At 39.3% G+C, this 17,140-nt stretch overlaps 1 protein-coding gene and 1 long non-coding RNA gene across 3 annotated transcripts in view; one reads left to right on the forward strand and one right to left on the reverse strand.

The window, feature by feature from the left end:
• meis1b (Meis homeobox 1 b) overlaps positions 1–7,150 on the reverse strand; it is a 68,549-nt gene extending 61,399 nt beyond the window's left edge. The window contains exons 1-6 of one of the 2 annotated variants that reach the window (XM_039690364.2): positions 6,473–7,150; positions 4,995–5,215; positions 3,615–3,756; positions 3,381–3,431; positions 2,938–2,988; positions 1,912–2,058 (exon numbers count right to left, since the gene is read on the reverse strand). In XM_039690364.2, the coding sequence (XP_039546298.1) occupies positions 1,912–2,058; positions 2,938–2,988; positions 3,381–3,431; positions 3,615–3,756; positions 4,995–5,215; positions 6,473–6,484 (624 nt within the window). In that variant the 5' untranslated portion in view covers positions 6,485–7,150. The remainder of the gene's footprint in view (positions 1–1,911; positions 2,059–2,937; positions 2,989–3,380; positions 3,432–3,614; positions 3,757–4,994; positions 5,216–6,472) is intronic. The other variant, XM_039690365.2, reaches the window with a different exon arrangement.
• Positions 7,151–7,751: 601 nt separating this feature from the next.
• LOC120492183 (uncharacterized) lies at positions 7,752–11,106 on the forward strand. Its single transcript, XR_005625408.2, has 2 exons — positions 7,752–8,577; positions 9,738–11,106. It is a non-coding gene; the product is annotated as an uncharacterized LOC120492183 (long non-coding RNA).
• The last annotated feature ends 6,034 nt before the right edge of the window (positions 11,107–17,140 follow it).

Genomic DNA, 17,140 nt, shown 5'->3' on the forward strand with positions numbered 1-17,140 from the left:
CCTGGCGAGCTCAGAACTGTACCCAAAAAAAGAAGGAGCAAATGCAAAATACATATACGAGAGTCAAATACTCGATCAAGTTAACTTTAACACTGTTAAGCAAAAACTGCACAGAAATCGCTCACTACGCATCTAGTTATCTTAAACTTATTGGTAACACTTTAAGGTGCATTAGTTAACCACATCAGTTTGAACTGCACCTATAAAGCATTTTTAATCTTTGTTAATGTTAATTTCAACATTTACTAATACTTTGTTAAGATCTTGTTAACATGCACTGTAAACTAATATGAACAAACAATGAACATCTGTATTTGTATTAACAACTGTTAACAAAGATTAACAAATACTATAACAAAATGTATTGCTCACGGTTAGTTCAGTAGATAATGGTTAAATTAGTTAGATCAAATTTTAAGCAGTGCAATCCTATAGCGGCTTTACGATTCATAATAAAACAAAAACAGATTCCACCTCGCATTAGCAAACTTTTGAAAAGTTGGTCAGTTTAAATTGGGGAATCAGATTTTCAGGAAAGATGTAAACACCCAATACAAGCCCTAATATTTAAACGTTAGACGTCATCATGAAAAAAATATATAGGACACGTCTTCATCTTAAAGTCAATTAAAGATCTGAATTCGTGCCCTCGAGCAAATCATAAATTGCTCTTATCAAGTTATATACCTGCATACCCACAGGGGTATTCAGCCTAATTTATTTCTATCGCTTAAATTCATCTCTGCTCAAAAGTAAAACAGAAAAAAAAAATCGACACATGCCCTCCCATAGAGTTTTGTTAAAAGAGTTATATACACAATTGACATCATGCTATTTAATGCTGCCGTTGATTTAGATGCATCAGCACAGATCTGCTCATTAACATAATCATTAATGCAGCCGAGATAGAAGACTAACAACCAGAGGTCGTTTTATCAAAGCCTTGTTTAGTAATGAATGGAACAGGGTTTTCTCTTCCTCGTATAATACTGGTGGCACTCATTGGAAAGATAAAACTGCTCAATGCTTTATTCGACCACTCAGCCATATGGAAGATGACGGATTTAAATTATTTAGCCTAATCGCTTCATTACTTTTTATGCTGGTGAATCCACTAATCCCCTTAATATAGCCACTTGTTTAAACAATTCCCCCTCCCAGGACTCATATTATTAATTAAAAAAAAAAATTAGGTTGCCTATATATATTATATAAATATCTATGTGTTGCGCTAAAAGCAACGGACACGTAAAAGTTGAATTAAAAGTGCGTAAAGTACAAGAAACATCAAAGAATTCACCAGCACACGCTGGCGCATATTAAAAAACCACAGACACACAGAATAGATTTTCCTAGTACACAGAATACTGTATGGCACAGTAGGCTAGCTCCTGCTTAAACATGAACGCGCGCTGCTTGTGCTAGGCTATTCAAAGCGCTGAGAGTAGAACTCAGAGCAAATGCGCGCTCTTGTCTGAGGAAAAACACTGACAAGGCAACTAATGAAGCGTGAACAACAGCAGAAAACCAAAGCACCAAATCTCTAAATGTCTACTATAGCTATGTCTCCATTAGCTTCGTAATATTTCCGTAATATTCCATATAGCCAAACCATTTGGTTTGATTTAAAAAAAAAAAAAAAAAAGGCAGACGAGAGAAAAGAAGAGGGAAAGGACTAAATTAAAATCGACAAGAAACAGGTCAAGTTTATGGCAATGCTTTCACGAGCTAATCTCCTCGGGTCAGTTCCGGGATCAAACCGTAATGAAGCAATAATAGGCCACATTATTCCAAATTTTTCAATCCGATGGAATTTAAAAGCCTTAATCGTATGCAAATAAAGCCGAGCAGAGAAAGTGACCCAAAAAGACGATCTGAATGGCCGGGAAAGAAATGGACTCCTTCACGTACCTGATCAAGGGGCCCCGATGATCTTGTAATTTCTTCACTGTCTGATTTTGATCCTCCTTCTCTGTCGTCTATAACCAAGTCGATGGGCATCTTTCCCTTCAAACAGCTGATGTACCGATGACAGAAATTGTCACAAAGTTCATGTACCTATAGATGCAAAAGGAAGGGGGAAAGAAAATCACAAAGGGTCATCACAGCGAGTTGACAAGTGCATCCAGAACTCCTATTGACATGGAAAACCTCTCCCAATGGCCTTCTCTGATAGCTATCAGACGCATGCAGAATAGGAAATAACTTTACTCCCTCTCAAAATAGAGATATCGCCGAAAATTGACACTGACAAGACGACGCACGGGCAACACCGTATTCAACACCCGTGTTAAATTCATCTGCTCCCGGGGTTGTGGCCATTAGAGACATGGCCTGCTTGACTGACATTTAAGGTAAACTGTTTAATTTCGTCCAGTTATTTCATTACCACCTCTTTACAAGGGAATAATATGGTGGATGACATTCAGAATTCTTCATTTATGGATGAATGCTCGAAATATCGCTTCGCCGCGTTATCTCAGCACACATAAAACCCCAGAGGCTCATGCAAATATCTGGAGACTGGGAGCCAATGGTTATTATGTGTATTCAATACTGCAAAACTATATGGTTTGGCGATAAATCACTTGATAGTCTCACTCTCATCGTGGAAACAGGTGTTGATAAAATTCCCGCAAATTGTATCGCCGCTAACAACCGCCGATAGCAACACGGTGGACTTTATCATATCATATAATCATATAGGCCTAATGAATTAGCAAAACACCCTACAACAAGCAGAGAAACAGTGCAATTATTGCTCTGGAATATCTGTGGCCGTGGAAGCAGGTTACATTTGTAATTAAACTCGGAGGAGAAATAGGCAGCGTGATTGATTTTGACACTAATTACAACAGACCAGGAAAAATACATTTATGCAGATGAGGCCCATAGGTTTGAAGAGAGGACTGGCCAGTTGGGGGAAACTTTGATTACCTTTTCGAGCTCCAAAAGATGAAACCGTAAAACTTGAATGGCTTGTATCATCTGGGGGAAATGAACAAATTGAGAACAAAAGGGGTTCACGTTAAAGGTGACGGAATCAACAGGCCCAGGACTATTACAAACGATAGTTACACAATTACGTGATTTATGACATTTAGGATCATTTACGGCATGAGATTACTATCTAGGCAATGCATGCCAATTAAGTCAGATTATACTTAATTTATGAATACATTATCACTTTAACCCATGCTGTAACGAGGGGGATGTGTGTCCTCCATCAACATAAAAAAAGAAAGACGATTAAAACCAAAACGGTAGCAATCCGTAACAATTAGCAATGGTATGAAGAAACCAACAAAACTTTCTGAATAGTTCATAAAAGTTTAAAACTCTTGCAGGCAAATACAAAATAATAATAATAATTTACTTACCAAATTATCCAGCTCAGGGTTTGATGAAAATAGCGGCTTTTCTGCTCGAATCTGAGACGATATGCATGTAAATAATTTAAAATTGCGTGGGGAAAAAAAGTTCATAAAAATAACGCAAAATAAATTTAAATGCATTGATTAGCTCACTAATGTAGAATTAATATTATGATAGTATGGTATAAAGTTACGGACAGTGCATTAAAACTTTTTGGGCGCAATAAAACAGTTTCTGACCTGTTTTGCGAACACTGCTATATCTTCATTGAAAGACTCTGATGAACACACATCGCCTCCAGCCACACCGGGCTCTCTAGGTGTGCAAGTGGCTAATTCACATTTCTCAAAAATCAGTGCTAGAAGTGGGAACAGAGGGTGCCTGCGGAATAAAAACACACAGGTCACTGCGAGGGAAGCTCTGGATTAGCATTTAGCACACGACACTTTATAACACTTCACAGCTCCTTCTCATAGTATAAGAACGCATTATGACAATCTCATTTGTGTTTGAAGTTCATATTTAATTAATTCATTTAATTTATGTCAGCAAACAAAACTGATTGAGTACCACTGCGCCACGATAATATGGTGAAAGTGTTTATGTCGATTCGTTTTCTTGTGACTTGCGTTATAACGAGCTTGTTAGTTGTGCATAATACCGTGTCAAATGTAAACTGGATTGCTGAACGTATTATCAATATAAACAGTGGACTACAGGGTTGGTTAGAGCACCTCAAATGCTCGCGTTGAGTCTAGGCCAAACATGCAGTTTAACGTAGTTCAAATATCTTGAGTAAATGTTTAGGGACGTATCTAATCCATAATGAATGGGAAGAAGTTCTATAGCTGGTTACCGAATTGCTGTTTCGAACGGCAACCATATTTATATACAGCACTGTGACGAGAACCATTATGCTCGAGCAGCTTTTGTATGCTAGGCGCTTTTGGAGTCACTCCGCACATATTTGCACATATTATAACCAGAACATGAGCATGAGAAAAAATCCTTAATTGTTTTTTAAGGAGTGTTTACAGTATGGGAAGCACTTCATCTGTCCAAAATATGTATTTTATACATTTGTACAAATAAGCAGGCCTGATGTTAACAAATAAAAAAGTTCTAGCTGAAATAGCCTAAACACACACTCGATGTTTTATCCGCAAAATTTTTGGTTGCACTTTATTTTATATTACTTACTTAACTTTTAAAAAAAAAGTTCCGGGTAATATAAAGTAATTACCTGGGTTAAGGTTAGGTTTAGGGGTAGGTTAAGGGTTAGTACTAAGTTATTACTAATGTATTGTAAATAATAAAATAAGTACATATGTATATGGGGAACAGGACAGTAAAACAAAGTGCTACGGTTATAAATATGCTATATTTATCGACTATTGAAGTTTAAAACTAAGACATTATAAACAAGAAGAAAAAGAAATCCACGTTTTTAAAAGGATAACCTAATCCAAAAGTAAGGGGGACAACTTTTAGAAAAACAAAAACTAGCCTAAACATTCATGGCGCCTCAAGTTTTAACAGAAACTATTACGGGTGGAATAATGTGTTATGGACAAAGTTCATCATAAAATAGCCTATATGTCTTGGCTATCTCCACGTACCCGTAAATGGAGTCTTTATCTCTTTTTAGAGCGTCATTGACGGATGAGCCCATGCTGGGCGGCATGGCGTTGGTGTGGGCTGTGTGCGGGTATTGGTGGGAGTGGAGCTGGGGCCCGTGGTTCAGGTGAACAGCCTGCATGGATCTGGCAGCGTGCGGGTCCCCGTACATCGTGCTCGGGATTCCTACTCCGTCCATCCCATAGTGGGGTATATCTTCGTACTGCACACACACACACGAAGGGCAACATTCCCATGTTGTCACTTTTATCTCTTACAGAATGCATAAATAGAAGGGAAAAAAACTACACTAAAAGAAAATATAAATGGCAGCTCGGATGTTCTCGGACTAAAAAAATAAATAAATAAATAAGGCTTTTGCGCAATGAAAACACGATCTGGTATTACAAATTAATTAAATATATTAACTGTACATGCAGACTATCTCGTGCTTCTTACACTATGCGCAAACATGGCCATTTATGGATTGCAAAAGCTATCATGTGATTATTTTAATAAACAGACAGAGTTAGAATGTAGCGTCGGACACATTCACATGAAGTGCTGAGCTGTTGAGATCGTCACAAAAATATCAATTTTATGTGCATTTTATATTTTCACAAGTGCAGATCGAGTAACATTTGCATGTAATAACTGTGTAATATATTGTTGTCAAACTAAATGCATTATATGCTTCTTCAAATATTAGCATATGCAGCACTATTAAGATTAGTCTGATTAAACACAAATTTACATTGCTCATTCGAACCTACCAGTTAAATGGAGTACTTGATTAGTTTATTTAAAATAACCTATCAGAGACATTGATAATTTATCGTAATTATTATAAGTGTCATGATATTGTAATATAGCCTAAGTGTGATGATGAGAACATGACACTTTTGAATTCTAAATCTACAGAGGTGTAAGCAGGACAGCAGGGTGCTTTTGTGGTTCCTCCATCAAAAGCAAAAGGTCGGAGGCTTGCGATGAAATCTACTTTGTGATTGTTTACATTTGATTACAAATGCAAAGGAAAAAGTGGTCAACTTTACAAGTTCATCGCACTGCTATTTGAAAGTGAATGTTATTAGTAAAATAAAAATACATTTGCTCCTTATTAATATTCCTGCACAGTGTGTTATCATAGCATGTATTATGATAAGTTTGAGTTGAACTATTCAAAGCTTTAAATAATGTGGCCTTTTGAAGAGATACTTGCAGTGCGTTTAGTAAAAGTATAGGCTAGCTCAAAAATTAGGAATTGCTCCCTGTCAAACGTAATTAGAGAGTATCATATTTGTTCCTAAATTGTTTCAGTGTCCCAAAAGAGACATGCACGCAAGTAAAAAAAAAAAAAAAGAAAAGCTGGCAGGCAAAAGAAGAGAAAGTTTGACTGCGAGACTGTCATCGGCCACGTTTCAGTATTTCCAACTGCTTTCAGCAATACGGAGTCGAAGAAACTTTTCGGGATACGTACCCTCTGCGCCATCGCCCTCCACACTCCCTCGTCTTCCTTTAATCAAAAATATATCCCCTATCAGGCCAGGGTGAATGGGAAATAAACACGCAAATTCCAAACGCGGGATGTGTTTTTCCCCGTAAAAAAAAAAAAAAAAGAAGAAGAATCCAAACGCCTCTTTCAAGCGAGCGATGAAGCCAGTCCTTCACCACAAGTTCAGCCAGCAGGCGCGTTCGGCGATAAGTCCCCTTCGCTTTCTTTCCCCTGGACAGCGACAAGGATCGAGCGAAATCTTCTTTCCCAAAGCAGTATGAAAACAGCCCCTCAAACAAAACTAGCGCATCTCATGGCTTTTTGCCACTCCGGCTGTCAATCAATCAAACGCGAGCTTGTCAAAGTGCTGAATGAATGATGATCCTCTGCGCGCTTCCACTGGTTAGCACCCCTAACGAGAATACTACTCAAATGCTCAAAAAATGAAGCTCTCTCTCGTTTCTTTGATCACTCTCGGCTCCTGAGTTGATTTTTTATGCAATAGCTTCTAAATGAGATCAAGAGGAGGTGGGCTGATAATTCTGGCTTAGTTTTTCTTAAAGGAGCCACGATCGATGCTGCGAGCTGCCTTTCTCCGTTTGTGTACAATGAGTGTGTGTTGAACGCGGCTCGGCAGCTGAATCTGGACCAGACTGCAGAAACCCGGAAGTAGTGGTGGCCATAACAGGTCGCGTCTTGCACAATGCGATGGGCCACATCAAGTTCCAGCCAAAGCAGGGGGGGTGAAATGTGTGGGACCACTACCACGATTCAACATATCGAGTCGAGATATAATAACATGTACAGACCGCGTTGTGCTTTTTGGTCAACGGCACTGCGTTCATAATTCATGCCAAAACGTACGATATATAAAGTCGTGTGTACGTGTTTACATAAAAGCAGTGACTATCAGGGGAGCGTGGACTCTTTCACATTGAGTCCCTCTCAACACTACTTATGTTTATTATCAGTTATGATTTTAGAATCTATTTACAACAGTCGAGCAACTCGAGTTTACGCCGCTTAATGAAGTTTACCCACGCGTCGTGTGCTATTATGCGGAAGCCTATAAAAATGCACCGCGTGAATAATACGAAATATCAGGGGTTACGATCCCATATGCCTATTTATTTTACATTTCACACAAACATCATTATTCAGAAACAGCATATGCTGTACTTCAGCAGTGCCGCGTGCGCTCTGAGCCAAAACACCCCCGCCATTTGTGAATGGGCTCATCCACTTACTGTAGGATCTTAGGAGTTTTGGTGCAGTGTCCAATGAAAGCGTGCTACAGTGAATCAAGCCGTCTATTGGTTCAAAGAATGATCAATCATTAATTTATCGCTCGATATGCTTCCATAAATGAAGAAAGGGTGGAATGAAAATACTGTAATCTGGAGGGAAAATGTACTCTTCGTAGTCTGTTTTCTCTCTCTCTCTCTCCCACAGTCTCCTTCCCTCTCCCACTCAAACACACATAAAACTCACGGAGACAAGATATTCATTTTTTTTTAATATCTAAACATGTATTTATTTTTGTCATTTGCTCATTCACTCTTTCGTATTCCTCATTCCTCAACTTTTGTCGACTCTACGGCGATGTGCAACATAAACAGTTTGGAGAGGGGGTTTGTGTTCTGGTCAATTTAAAATGCATCTCCCCAAATAAAGGAATCTCTTTGTTATTATAAAGAATACATCTTCCATTAAATGCTCAAATGAAGGCTGAATAAGCGGCTTTAAACACACACTGACTGATGTGGGCTGAAGTGCACCATTGTGGGCAATACAACTGACCCGGTGACAAGGTGTATGAAGTTTGTCTGAGGAGCATCTGTCATCGATCAGAAGCGATTAATGCAAGGAACAGTGTCTTATCAGCTGTCACGAGCACAACACAATCCTCGCTTCCCGCGAAAGAGCCGCGCGCATTTACAGGCATGAAATTACATCAAATCCCCAAAGCGCTCGGCAAACGAAGGGTGCGCGCCGCGCGGTGCGGGATCTGATGTGGACTTAAACACAAACGAAAGGAGGATTCGTGAAGCAAATGTAACAGATATGCCGTGCAACAGACGCCTTTATTGGTAAGTGACTTGTCTTTTCCAAGTCTACAATAAAGTTTTAGTTTATCTAGATTTAAAAAAAAAAAATCTTATGATTTCAGCGATTTACTATAGTTGTAATGCATACACTCTGAGTGGACTCAACTCGTTTGTTTTCTTGATGTTTGCAATCTTAACATTAGTTTTGTGTCTGTCTCAATTATGTGAGAAGCAAACGGCATGACTTGAAAGCTGTACTTACCCAAACGTTTAACTGCTGTCACAGTACCAGAATAGCATTATAAAGTAATTAAGTTCCTTCAATTAGCATCTATAAAAGGACGCTATAGAGCACAATGAGGGCATGGACTTTCACTGTTTAGTTTGCCTTTTAGTGAGGGTCAGCAGATTGCAGCACGCATCACTGAGTTAATGCCATCATTTCGGATAATTTGGGCTTAGAAAGAGAGATGGGAATCGTTCGACGTAAAATGTTTCAAAATAAATCCGACTTTTTATCGAGACAACTAAACGGGCATTAAATCTCATGGAAAGCACTGGCGACATTTGTACAACTACGCAATAGGGTTGAGTGTGTTTCAAAGTATCCATTTAGCCTTCATTTAATTATTAAAATTATGGTAACACTTTATTTTACAGTGTCTTTGTAACATGTTACATGTAAGTAGTAAATCATACAGAATTACATGTAACTAACCAAGTTAAGTAGCTACATGTTAATTGATATCACTCAGATCTTAAATGTATAAATACAGTTTAACACCTTAAATAAAGAGCTACACTTTATTTTAAAGTGCCCACATATTACATGCAGTAACTATAAATTATTCATAACTACATGCAACTAGCCCCAAACCTTAACCCTAAATTCAGTACATGTAGTTAATAATTATTACAGAGTAGGCGACATAGTATTTAGCTACAATGTAACACGGGCACCTTAAAATAAAGTGTAACCAAATAAATTAACCAAACTTATTTATAGGTTATAATTACTACAAATAAGTATAGCTAGCTATAACATAAATATATCTAATTTAGAACAAGGCGGATTTGAACTATTCGGCTAATTCGAGTCACTCTTGAAAACAAGAACGTGTTGAAACGTGTGGATGTTTATTACAAAATGTTCCCATTCTGCCTCAATATTTGTTATTCATTTGAATCTTTCTCTCCGTAAGTCGCTATTGAAAGCAACATGCCGCTGTGGTTCAGAAGTCAAACGGAGGTCATCCTTTATTTCCCCCCGCAGCGATCAGCGACCAGCGACCAGGGGCCAGGGGCCAGTCAGCAGTGAACCCTGCCTTCTCCAGCAGCACTGACAACTGCATGGGACTTACAAGACTAGCGGGAATGGGAGAAAAAACAGCAGGCAGGCTACTAACTTTCTTTTTTAGATCTTTCCACTGCTTGGTTATTATGCTCTTACAGAGTGTTTCAAAGGCTTGTCAAATGGGAAATGTTTGAATATGCAAATAATCATTTAGCCACTCTATGCGTTTCCTTGTCCGAGCGCGCAACGGAGACAATTACTTGCAAATAAAATAGGCTAAGTGAATCGTTGTTTAGGCTACTAATCGTGGGGGAAATGAAACCCATGGTCCAAGATTATAACGACGGAAGTGTGAAACTAAAAAAACTTTGTGCACTTTTGAAGGTTCATATGTTTTCCAGGTTAACTAATGAATCAAACACGTCCAGGAATTTTAGGAACAATTAATCGGAAACAATGTATAAAATAATGTTTATACTACAGGTGCAGTGAGAAAAAAAAAATAGATTAAGGCTATTTACTTTCGTTTTATTAGTTGGAAACAGTAAAAAGAAGCGCTAAGCATTTATTTCATGTTTATTTATAGGTCTAATTAAATTTGAAATCAGTGTTTTTATTTAAATGTCGCTTAGTGATTTTATTTGAGCTTACTTTGTTTTTTTCTATTTTGCTTAATCTTATTTTATTTTCAAAACCTTCTTAATTGAGAAACGTATTGCAGGCCAATTGGATTTGCAATAATGTAAACTAGTACAGAAAAGAAAAACACATTTTTTCATATGCAAAGGCTCGCAGTGACCTGTATGCTTGATCATGTGCGCCTTCTACTGGAAACATACTGCATTTTCTTTCTTTGTTTCTTAATGAGAGACGCAAAGACTTTTCTGACATGCACAAGCACAAACACAGGAGTTTTGCCGCGCTCTAATCTTAAAGAATAGTTAAAATGAGGATAATCAATTATGACGACTAAGGAGACTGCGTGAATATTTAAAAGTAGACTACTTGACAAAGTTTGATGACGCGTCATTGATCCGTCAAAGCTTGAAATCTGGCAACTTACTCTTAATTCAGCTTAACCTTAATTTTTTTAAGTTTATTCTTCTAAAATCTGCATCGTTTATCGCATGGTGTGATACTGGTGTAACCATTTGGGTATTTGTGTTAAAAACAAATCATCAGAAAACGTCCCACTTCGCCTGTGTTCACATTAATTAGCAAAACAATAATTAAAATAAATTGCGCGTTGACTTCCAGAGGTTTTCGGCTGTAAATAATTTTTCTGTTTTCCCGTAAATGACGAACATCAATTAGGAATAAGTAAAACAAAAACAGTAATATTAAAAAGACAAATCTTAAATGAATTAAAAAAAAAATGAATATGCTATTTATAATGCCTTTATACGCGCGCTCGTGTCAACATGAAAAATTAAAAACTAACAACAGAAGGGTCAACAGCACTTCACAAATTATACGACAGCGTTTACGTTCTTACTTTAAGTTTTAAATATTATAATCAGGTTTAATACGGCTTGCTATTTGATTTTATTAAAGAAAAAAAAGCATGGCGCAGTTTACATTAATAGATTACAAAGAAGCATAAAGAAAATCACTTGTGAGATATCATGTTGTTACATTTATGAAGGTTGTATCATTGAATTGTTTAGCTGAGAATGCTTAAACCAACTCATGTAATCAATGAAACGAACCCTGTCTTGAAAATGAGATTTCTATTAAAAACACGCACACACAAATACTGCACTTGGATTTGTGTTTTTATTGTGAACATCAAGTTTTCACGTGATTTCTGAATGTGTCAGCTTTGCCTGTTGACACAGTTGGAATCGGAAAATACCGTGTCTGAGTCTCTGAGAGTGTGGTGTGCTCAATCCCACCCGTTCTCTTGGTCTATCAGCTATAAGTGCCAAAACATTTGTCACTTGAGTTATTATTTCAGGTGTGCTAATGGGCTCAGGGCCACGAGAGAGGAGGAGGTGGGAGAGAGAGAAAGAGAGAGAGAGAGAGGTTTGATTAGTGTGATTTCATTTGACCGGAGCCTATAGCCACAGGCTGGCAGAGCCCAGAGGTGAAAAGAGTAGGCCGCTGCCCTCGATGAGAGATAGCGAGAAGGGGAGAAAGAGAACGGCAGAGGGTCTGTGACGCCTAAGCCAATCACAAAGTGCAGGGATGAGTCTCACACCTCCGGAGGAGGCTGTGAATTGATCAGCACCTTTGAGAGAAAGAGAGAAGAGGGGGAGAAGAGGAGGGGTGGCGGCAGAAGAGTGCTTTTGCGGAGGACGTGTGAAGACCCATATATTCGTGCAAGGACACAGAGAGTCGAGAGCCAGGGCTGGACCCACACACTAATGAGTACACACACCACACTAGCGTCACGTCTGCATCCTCACGTTCAGAATTAGAGGGCACTTATTTGCATGTACTGGATAATGCCATCTAAGATGGACTATAAATCCAGTAACCGAAAAATAAGTTATATTTGTCAAAAATTAAAGGTTAAACCAACACAAGGGTCGTCTGAGATTGAAATAGGTCTTCAAAACCTTGTTTGCTGAGTATATATACATACATTGAAACAATGTCGAATGCGTTGATATTGCAAAGCATTTTATTGGAGCAAAATTTGGACACGAGATGAGTTATCAATATTTTTTTTGTCTGTTTATATTTATTTGAATCATGTCTATCTGATAAATGAAGTTGAGTACACTGGCATATTGATGATCTCAATGCTAACTGACAGAATAAAAGCCAGACAACTGATTTTGGTAATAAAATAAAATGTACTACTGCATTTTATTTGATCAAAATTTAGACACGCCCATTAGTGCAAGATGAGTCATCAATATATTTTTGGTATATGTTTTTAAATATATTATGTATTTTTGCTAAATTAAGTTAAATAAAGTATACTATTATCTCACTTCTAACAGAAATGGAATAAAAGACCTAATGTTGTTTAAAAATAGATTTAATATGAAATGTACTACTACAGTTTCATACGTGATTTTTGTTGCTTTTTATGTACAGCACCTTGGTCAACCAAGGTTGTTTTAAAGGTGCTTTATTAATTAACTGAATTGAATTGAATACTATGATAAGGTTGATTGAGTATTAAAGGAGCAGTTCACTTTAAAAAAAAAAAAAAATTGCTGATAATTTACTCACCCCCATGTCATCCAAGATGTCCATGTCTTTCTTTCTTCAGTCGAAAAGAAATGAAGGTTTTTGATGAAAACATTCCAGGATTTTCTCCATATAGTGGACTTCATTGGGAACCAAACGGTTCAAGGTCCAAAAGAGAGTTTCAGTGCAGCTTCAAAGGGCTTTAAACAACACTAGTCAATGAATACGGGTTTTATCTAGTGAAACGATTGCTAATTTAAAAAATAAATAAAAAAGTTTAAGTTTTATGAGCAAAAATGCTCACCTTGCTCTGTTCTGTGATGAGCGTTCGTGACACTCCTGTCAAAATGAAAAAGTCTTTAAAAAGAAAAGTCATTATTCATCGTCTGGTGTTGTTTAAAGCCCTTTGAAGCTGAAACTCTCATTTGGACCTTGAACCGTTTGGTTCCCATTGAAGTCCACTATATGGAGAAAATCCTGGAATGTTTTCATCAAAAACCTTCATTTCTTTTCGACTGAAGAAAGAAAGACGTGGATATCTTGGATGACATGGGGGCGAGTAAATTATCAGCAAACGTTTTTTTTAAATGTGAACTACTCCTTTAAGGGGAGGGACATCTGGAGAGCTTTGGACACGCCCATTAGTGCAAGAGGAGTCATTCATATTTTTTGTTTGTGTTTATTTTTTATTACGTCTATAAGCCAATTTACAAAGTACACTAGCAAATAAATGATCTCAATGACAAGGAAAGCACAAAAAACCCAATTTTAAAAAAAAAAGTTCACAAATGACTATTTCATTTTAATAGTTAAACAAGTTTGATTGATGGCCAAGCTCAAGTTTGAGTTGTTTTTTTATAATTGAAACAGAAGAGCTCACCTGTGGATCAATATGAGGGAAAAAAGGGTAGCCTTCAAGTCAACCACACACTCAATCAAGCAAATATTTCTGGAGTTGGTCATTAGCTCTTTGAAGCACTGGAGTCCCCCGGCTAAACTTCATAGCTGTGCGGTGTAAAGGAGGTTGGTGCGCTCGGGTCCCCGGGGGCCACACTCTTGCCCTGGGGTAGGCCACAATCGCTGAGGCTTCTGACCCAAACACTCCACACTTTGATTGTAGACGCTCTCGATTAACAATAGACTGAATGGGCTCTGACGCCATGGGTCTCGCCGAGTCCCTAATGGAAACTTAAACCAGAGAAAGAGAGAGAGGCTCCAAGGCGATACAAGCTGCAAACATTAGCTTGATCATCGCTGGCCGTGTGCTGATCTGGAGATTTACAGTTTATCAAAAAATATACCAACAGAAACATCAAAAATTGTGTAATGAATTGACATCACAAAACAAAACGGGTTCACCAGAGAGGGAATTTTCCGTTCCAAGGTGAGCCGCTCGTGCCACGGGACCGCAGGACTGCGTTCGTGAACAAATGGTGTGGGAACAGGAGCGCTGCGCCGGGCCACAGGGAATGTGCTTTACACTGAGAGTGAAGTTTACACCACTGTCACATGCAGCACCCCGTTAAATGAGTTTACAGCTCCATTCTACAAAAACAACATCAGTCGAGGTGATAACTACAACATGGTAATGCCACAACACCCTTTAAACATATACAGGAAACTGACAGCTGAGAATTGATGTTATAGCAAGACCTTAAAGATTTACACTACCGTTCAAAAGTTTGGAGTCGGTGAGATTTGTAATGATTTTGAAAGTGTGTTATGCTAACACAGGCTGTAATGATTTGAACAAGAGTTAAAAACAGTAATATTGTGAAATAGGATTCCAATTTAAAATAACTGTCTGTTGTAATATTTTTACAAATGTAATTTACTCCTGTGATGGAAAGCTGAATTTTCAGCATAATTACTCCAGTCTTCAGTGTCACATGATTCTGTTTGCTGCTTGATATTTGGAGGACACTGATATTTTCTCAGGATTCTATCGATTCAAAAGAACAGCATTTATTTGTTATTTATTTTGTAACGTTATACATCTCTTTACTGTCATCATGTAAAAAATAATAAAATACCACATATTAGGTATGCTACCAGTCAGAAGTGTAAACAAACTTGACTGAATTTCTGTTTCGCATCATCTATATATATATATAAATTAGTGCTGTGCAACGATTAATCGCAATTAATAATTTCCAAAATGAAGTTTGTGTTAACATAATACTGTATATGTGTGTGTACTGTGTATAATTATTTTGAATATATAAATACACATATATGCATGTATATATTTAAGAAATTTTATGAATATATATTTATACATTATATTATATATAAATATTTTATATATAAACAACACATTTTATTTAAATATGTACAGTACATGCATGCATATGTATTTATATATACAAAATAATTATACACAGCACACATATTGTGACGATCAGCAGCCGTGGTGCCCTCGAGAGCCACTAGAGGGCACCCTCTCCCCATGTTTGTTTCCCCATGGACTCTTTGTGTCTCATTATGTTCAGCTGTGTTTCATTATTGGTTATTGAGTTCCTTATTTAAGCCTGAGTTTTCCCTGTGTCCCTTGCGAAGTCTTGTTACACTGTAAGCGTGCAATTCCGAGCGTTCTTCCCTGTTCTGTGTCTCCGTGTTTCCCTGGACTCTTGACCCTTGCCTGTTTCCTGGACTGTTCACGAACCTGTGCTGCCTGCCTCGACCATTGCCTGTTTAGACCACGAGTTTCTGGATTGCCCCTTTGTTTAAGTGTTTGCCAGTTTTCATGTCTGCTTGTTTTAATAAAGTGCTGCACATGGATCCGACCGTCTCTGTCCGTACGTTACAGAAGACTTCGCCAAACGAGGATCCAGCAGACTTTCTGCATCTATCCGCCGTGGTCAAGACCCGCTCTTCAATGCTAGCCTCTCATAGTTCTCAGCTGGCGAGACTAACTTCTCTCCTCGAGGAACTAGCTAGCTCCGTGCAATCATGGTCTCCGCAGAGCTCAAGCACAGCGGCTAATCAAGCCCAAGCTCCCGCTGCACCTGTTCCACCGCAAACCAGTGTGAGTACCGCATGCAGTAATTCCAGTACGCCGTTTCCCGAGAAGTTTAATGGCTCACCTGAAGCGTGTGAAGGATTTCTGCAGCAGTGCAGCTGGTACATGAGTCATCAGCCCCAGTTATACGCCTCGGATATCGACCGCGTTTCTTTCATCTGCTCACTGTTAACTGGAAAGGCTCTGGAGTGGGCAGGCACGTTTTGGGAACCAGGTCGGATGTCGTTTCCTTCTTTCGACGTGTTTACCGCCCTGTTCAGAAAGGCTTTTGAACTCCCCGCAGAAAAGGAGGGTCTCGAGGAACTGCTCTTTTCCCTGCGCCGGGGAGGTTCGTATGCGGCGGATTTCTCTCACTCACTCCGCACGCCGCATAAGCCTCAGCTCGCTAAACTTTTTGATCCTCCCTTAAGGACCGTCAGAGGAGCCTCTAAGCATATCGTTCCTGCCAAAACCACTCATCATGTCGGACCCCTCGAGCCCGTATCCCGCACTGGCCCTGTTAAAAGTGCTGTTCCTAAGACAGCGGAGGTGTCGCGGGTCGAACCGGAGTTTGAGCGCGTGCCAGCCGACTCGAGTGAGTCAAGTGCCGAGCTGAGTGAATCAAGTGAGTCAAATAGCGAGCTGAGTGAATCGAGTGCCGAGTCAAGTGAGTCAAGTGTTGAGCCGAGTGAATCAAGTGTGTCCAGTGTTGAATTTAGTCTGTCCAGTGAGTCTTCAGTTCAAGTATTTGAATCTCCTCTTCAAGTGAGCGCTGCATCTCCTCTTCAAGTGAGCGCTGCATCTCCTCTTCAAGTGAGCGCTGCATCTCCTCTTCAAGTGAGCGCTGCATCTCCTCTTCAAGTGAGCGCTGCATCTCCTCTTCAAGTGAGCGCTGCATCTCCTCTTCAAGTGAGCGCTGCATCTCCAGTTCAAGTGAGTGAGTTGTCCAGCCCAGCGAGTGTGTCTAGCCCTGTGACGCGCCGCCGCAGGAGGAGAAGGAGGACTCGTTTGGTTCGCCAGGCCCCGGTGAGCGTGCCCAGACTCCTCGCCCTGCCGGCCCCGCCGCTGCGCCTCGCCCTGCCGGCCCCGCCTCTGCGCCTCGCCCTGCCGACCCCGCCTCTGCGCCTCGCCCTGCCGGCCCCGCCTCTGCGCCTCGCCCTGCCGGC

Source organism: Pimephales promelas, chromosome 11 (genome assembly GCF_988280905.1).
Source record: "Pimephales promelas chromosome 11, fPimPro1.hap1.1, whole genome shotgun sequence".
Taxonomy (NCBI): Eukaryota; Metazoa; Chordata; class Actinopteri; order Cypriniformes; family Leuciscidae; genus Pimephales; species Pimephales promelas.